The sequence below is a fragment of the Nomascus leucogenys genome, chromosome 13 (genome assembly GCF_006542625.1).
Source record: "Nomascus leucogenys isolate Asia chromosome 13, Asia_NLE_v1, whole genome shotgun sequence".
Taxonomy (NCBI): Eukaryota; Metazoa; Chordata; class Mammalia; order Primates; family Hylobatidae; genus Nomascus; species Nomascus leucogenys.
The window spans coordinates 13918555-13923211 of record NC_044393.1 but is presented as its reverse complement, the minus strand read 5'-3'; the positions used below and the strand labels follow the sequence as shown (position 1 = coordinate 13923211).

At 63.1% G+C, this 4657-nt stretch overlaps 1 protein-coding gene across 1 annotated transcript; it reads left to right on the top strand.

Moving 5' to 3' along the window:
* The first annotated feature begins 534 nt into the window (after positions 1 to 534).
* CEBPB (CCAAT enhancer binding protein beta) lies at positions 535 to 2637 on the top strand. The gene is made up of 2 exons (XM_030826485.1): positions 535 to 2152; positions 2311 to 2637. Exon 1 carries the CDS (start codon positions 983 to 985, stop codon positions 2018 to 2020), a length of 1038 nt encoding a protein of 345 aa, XP_030682345.1. The 5' UTR covers positions 535 to 982; the 3' UTR covers positions 2021 to 2152; positions 2311 to 2637.
* Positions 2638 to 4657: the final 2020 nt, after the last annotated feature.

The window sequence follows — 4657 nt, the reverse complement described above, 5'->3', positions numbered from 1 at the left end:
CAGGGCCCAGATCGGGTGGCGCAGCGCGGGGCAAGAGAAGACCCGGGTGTGTCCAAGCCGCGAGCAGGCGGCAGGTGTGGTGGGCGGGGCTAGGGGCGGGGCGCCGTGGACCAGGGTCCAGCCCCCAGCGGAGCGCGATCCTGCTGGGTCGCCCCGACACTCGGGGTCCTCATATTGGCGGTGGCTTAAGAGGGGAGTCGTCACAGGCGTGGAGTCTTCTTTCTAGAGCCGGGGACCTGGGGAGGAGGTGGGAGTTTAGGGGAGGAAGGGCCACGGAGATGGGTCGCTTCTCCTGGAGCTAGAGCTGCGGGCTGGAGTCTCCAGGGTTCGGCCCGGGGAGCCGACCCTGGTCGGCCGTCGGGGCTCTGCTCGGCCCTCCTGAAACCTCCGCCTCCTCCAGCAGGGGGCGGGCCGGGGCCGCGTCTCGGGGGGAAGGCGATCAGGTCGCCCCCTCCTCCGATTCCCCCGCCTTCCAGGACAGCCTCCAGCCCAGAGGGGCGGTCCGGGGGCGGGGTCGCACCGCCCCCTCTCGCTCCCAATCCCGGGGCGGCCGGGCGGGGGTGGGCAGGGGGCGTGAGGCCGCCCCCTGCGGCCCGGGGGCCCCTCGAAAACGCGCTCCAGGTGCCCGGTCCCTCCGCTGCTCCCTGCCGCCGTCCTCCCGGGGGTCTCGGGCGGCCGCGGCCGTGTCCTTCGCGTCCCGGCGGCGCGGCGGGAGGGGCCGGCGTGACGCAGCGGTTGCTACGGGCCGCCCTTATAAATAACCGGGCTCAGGAGAAACTTTAGCGAGTCAGAGCCGCGCACGGGACTGGGAAGGGGACCCACCCTAGGGTCCAGCCACCAGCCCCCGCACTAATAGCGGCCACCCCGGCAGCGGCGGCAGCAGCAGCGACGCAGCGGCGACAGCTCAGAGCAGGGAGGCCGCGCCACCTGCGGGCCGGCCGGAGCGGGCAGCCCCAGGCCCCCTCCCCGGGCACCCGCGTTCATGCAACGCCTGGTGGCCTGGGACCCAGCATGTCTCCCCCTGCCGCCGCCGCCGCCTGCCTTTAAATCCATGGAAGTGGCCAACTTCTACTACGAGGCGGACTGCTTGGCTGCTGCGTACGGCGGCAAGGCGGCCCCCGCGGCGCCCCCCGCGGCCAGACCCGGGCCGCGCCCCCCCGCCGGCGAGCTGGGCAGCATCGGCGACCACGAGCGCGCCATCGACTTCAGCCCGTACCTGGAGCCGCTGGGCGCGCCGCAGGCCCCGGCGCCCGCCACGGCCACGGACACCTTCGAGGCGGCTCCGCCCGCGCCCGCCCCCGCGCCCGCCTCCTCCGGGCAGCACCACGACTTCCTCTCTGACCTCTTCTCCGACGACTACGGGGGCAAGAACTGCAAGAAGCCGGCCGAGTACGGCTACGTGAGCCTGGGGCGCCTGGGGGCCGCCAAGGGCGCGCTGCACCCCGGTTGCTTCGCGCCCCTGCACCCACCGCCCCCGCCGCCGCCGCCGCCCGCCGAGCTCAAGGCGGAGCCGGGCTTCGAGCCCGCGGACTGCAAGCGGAAGGAGGAGGCCGGGGCGCCGGGCGGCGGCGCAGGCATGGCGGCGGGCTTCCCGTACGCGCTGCGCGCTTACCTCGGCTACCAGGCGGTGCCGAGCGGCAGCAGCGGGAGCCTCTCCACGTCCTCGTCGTCCAGCCCGCCCGGCACGCCGAGCCCGGCTGACGCCAAGGCGCCCCAGACCGCCTGCTACGCGGGGGCCGCGCCGGCGCCCTCGCAGGTCAAGAGCAAGGCCAAGAAGACCGTGGACAAGCACAGCGACGAGTACAAGATCCGGCGCGAGCGCAACAACATCGCGGTGCGCAAGAGCCGCGACAAGGCCAAGATGCGCAACCTGGAGACGCAGCACAAGGTCCTGGAGCTCACGGCCGAGAACGAGCGGCTGCAGAAGAAGGTGGAGCAGCTGTCGCGCGAGCTCAGCACCCTGCGGAACTTGTTCAAGCAGCTGCCCGAGCCCCTGCTCGCCTCCTCCGGCCACTGCTAGCGCGGCCCCCGCGCGCGTCCCCCTGCCGGCCGGGGCCGAGACTCCGGGGAGCGCCCGCGCCCTCGCCCCCGCCCCCGGCGGCGCCGGCAAAACTTTGGCACTGGGGCACTTGGCAGCGCGGGGAGCCCGTCGGTAATTTTAATACTTTATTATATATATATATCTATATTTTTGTCCAAACCAACCGCACATGCAGATGGGGCTCCCGCCCGTGGTGTTATTTAAAGAAGAAACGTCTATGTGTACAGATGAATGATAAACTCTCTGCTTCTCCCTCTGCCCCTCTCCAGGCGCCGGCGGGCGGGCCGGTTTCGAAGTTGATGCAATCGGTTTAAACATGGCTGAACGCGTGTGTACACGGGACTGACGCAACCCACGTGTAACTGTCAGCCGGGCCCTGAGTAATCGCTTAAAGATGTTCCTACGGGCTTGTTGCTGTTGATGTTTTGTTTTGTTTTGTTTTTTGGTCTTTTTTTGTATTATAAAAAATAATCTATTTCTATGAGAAAAGAGGCGTCTGTATATTTTGGGAATCTTTTCCGTTTCAAGCATTAAGTAAGAACACTTTTAATAAACTTTTTTTTGAGAATGGTTACAAAGCCTTTTGGGGGCAGTAATTGGCTTTTGTTTTTTTTTACTTTATTTTGGATTTGTAGGATTTTGTTTTTGCGTTTCTGGTGTGTAGGGGGTTGTGTGTGGGGGGCTGCTGTTATTTTTGGAGGTTTTGGTGGTTGGGTGGAGGTGTTGCAGCTGGTTTTTCTGCCTCCTCTGCTACTCCCCCCCGACACACACGGGGTCTGCTTGAGATGGGGTTCCAGCCCTGGGGGAAAGGGGAGAAGAGTAATGGGTCAGGCATTCAGGCTGACTCAGAGCCCCTGGGCGCCGGGACGGGTGGCTGGGAACCCTGCTTGAGAAGAGATTCCGGAGCCTCTGGCTGGTCCCGAGTGTCAGGCTTGGGTTTGGAAGGGCTGGGAGGTCTGTGACCCCTGCCCTGTGTTTGGGGACTAGGTAGGCAGGCCTGTGACTGTAGGAGGAGGGGGTTCAGGTCTTGGTCCTGCTGAGCCCGGGTCAGGGCAGATGCTTTTGGTCAGTGTAGTGGGGTGGGTTGTTTAAAACACAGTTTGTGTATACATGTGTATTTTAAAGAGGGGATTCTGGGTGTGTGGGTGAGTCTGTGTTTGTGTGTCCCTGGCCAGCAGGAGGGAGAGGCCAGGCCAGGTGGAGAGAGGTGGGGGAGGGGTTCTCACACTTCGATTCCCTTTCCTGAGGACGGGAAGCTCATCACTTGCCCTCTTTGCCCAGACGTGGACACTGAGCCCACCTCACCTGCCTGCTGAAGGTGGCTGAACCCAGGCACAAACTTGGGGCTGCTAGCCCTGATTTCCTGGGACAGGCTCCTCTTCCCTGCCCACTGATCCCTTTGCCCCTTCTGGCTTCTCACTGCACCCCCTACTCCCATCCAGCTCTGGATGGCATTCCTGAGAGTTGAGGATGTAGATGGATGTGAGTGGATACATGTACAGCGTCCCACAGTGCCTGGCACGCAAGAGGTGTTATATAAGCGCCTGCTCTTGTTATTATTTTTCGCTGGGAAGCTGCTGGCATTTGGCACCCCAGTCTCCAGTGCAGCGCCAGTGTGGCCAGTACTTGCCAGGGGCCGGCATCTGGTAAACACTGGACCTGCCCCATCCCATTTAGACCTCACAATAACCTTTGGGAAGGTAGGGACTGTTATGACGCCTGTTTTTAGAGATGGGGAGCAGCTTTGGGCTGTCCGATCCCTATGGGCAAGACACTGGTTGGGGGTTGCCCTGCCCTGAGGAATTCAGGGGCAGCAGGCTTCGTAGCCTGGTTTGCCAAGGACCTGGGGCGGTCTGGGATCTCAGGAGCAGCTGCTGATACCGTGGTTCGCGAATGGGAAATGCTGTGCCCCTCCTTTTCCTTTTGGAGGCCTGGTTGTGCTTTCCCTGTGGGAGCCTGGGATGTGGGGAACAGACAGCGACATTCATCCCCCACCCTCACAAAGTGGAGGATTCCTACAAGCTCCACCTCCCTAACGCCAGTGTCTCCTGATGGTGGCTCGAGGGCTATGCAGATTGCTGGACACAGATAACCTCACTTCAACCTGGGACCTGCAGTGTGGCCCTGGCCACGTCTCCTCCCAGCCCTGGGCAACTGGACAACTGGCCGGTCACGCCTTCGAGGCCTCGAAGTCAGTCCAGTCCCAAGCCCCACTGGTCTCGATGGTTTCTGTCAGTAGCAGTGACAGCAATGTGGGCTCGACCTCGAGGATTTACTTGCTGAAGGCAGAGGCTGAGGGGCTGGACCTAGGGAAGGAGGGTGGTGGAGAGGGTCGAAATTTAGGAACAAATCTCAAATGTCTGCTCCCTCCTTTGTCACCAAGAGTTGGCTGGGGGCCACTGCTCACCCAAATCAGGTGAGGGAAGCAGCCTGGCCAGACGGTGCCCCCCTTCCGCCCCTGTCTGCCCCACAGCTTCTGTTTCCCCAGTGCTGTCCTGGAACCAGCGTTGAGTCAGTTCTTCACACACTCACATCTTGCTCTTATCCACATAAGCGCCCCACAGAAGGTGCTAGACCCATTTCTAAAAGCACACATTGAGGTCCACAGAAGTGAGG

Excerpts from the sequence above, each read along its gene's own strand:
- CEBPB (XM_030826485.1), top strand. The coding sequence starts at position 983 with ATGCAACGCCTGGTGGCCTGGGACCCAGCATGTCTCCCCCTGCCGCCG.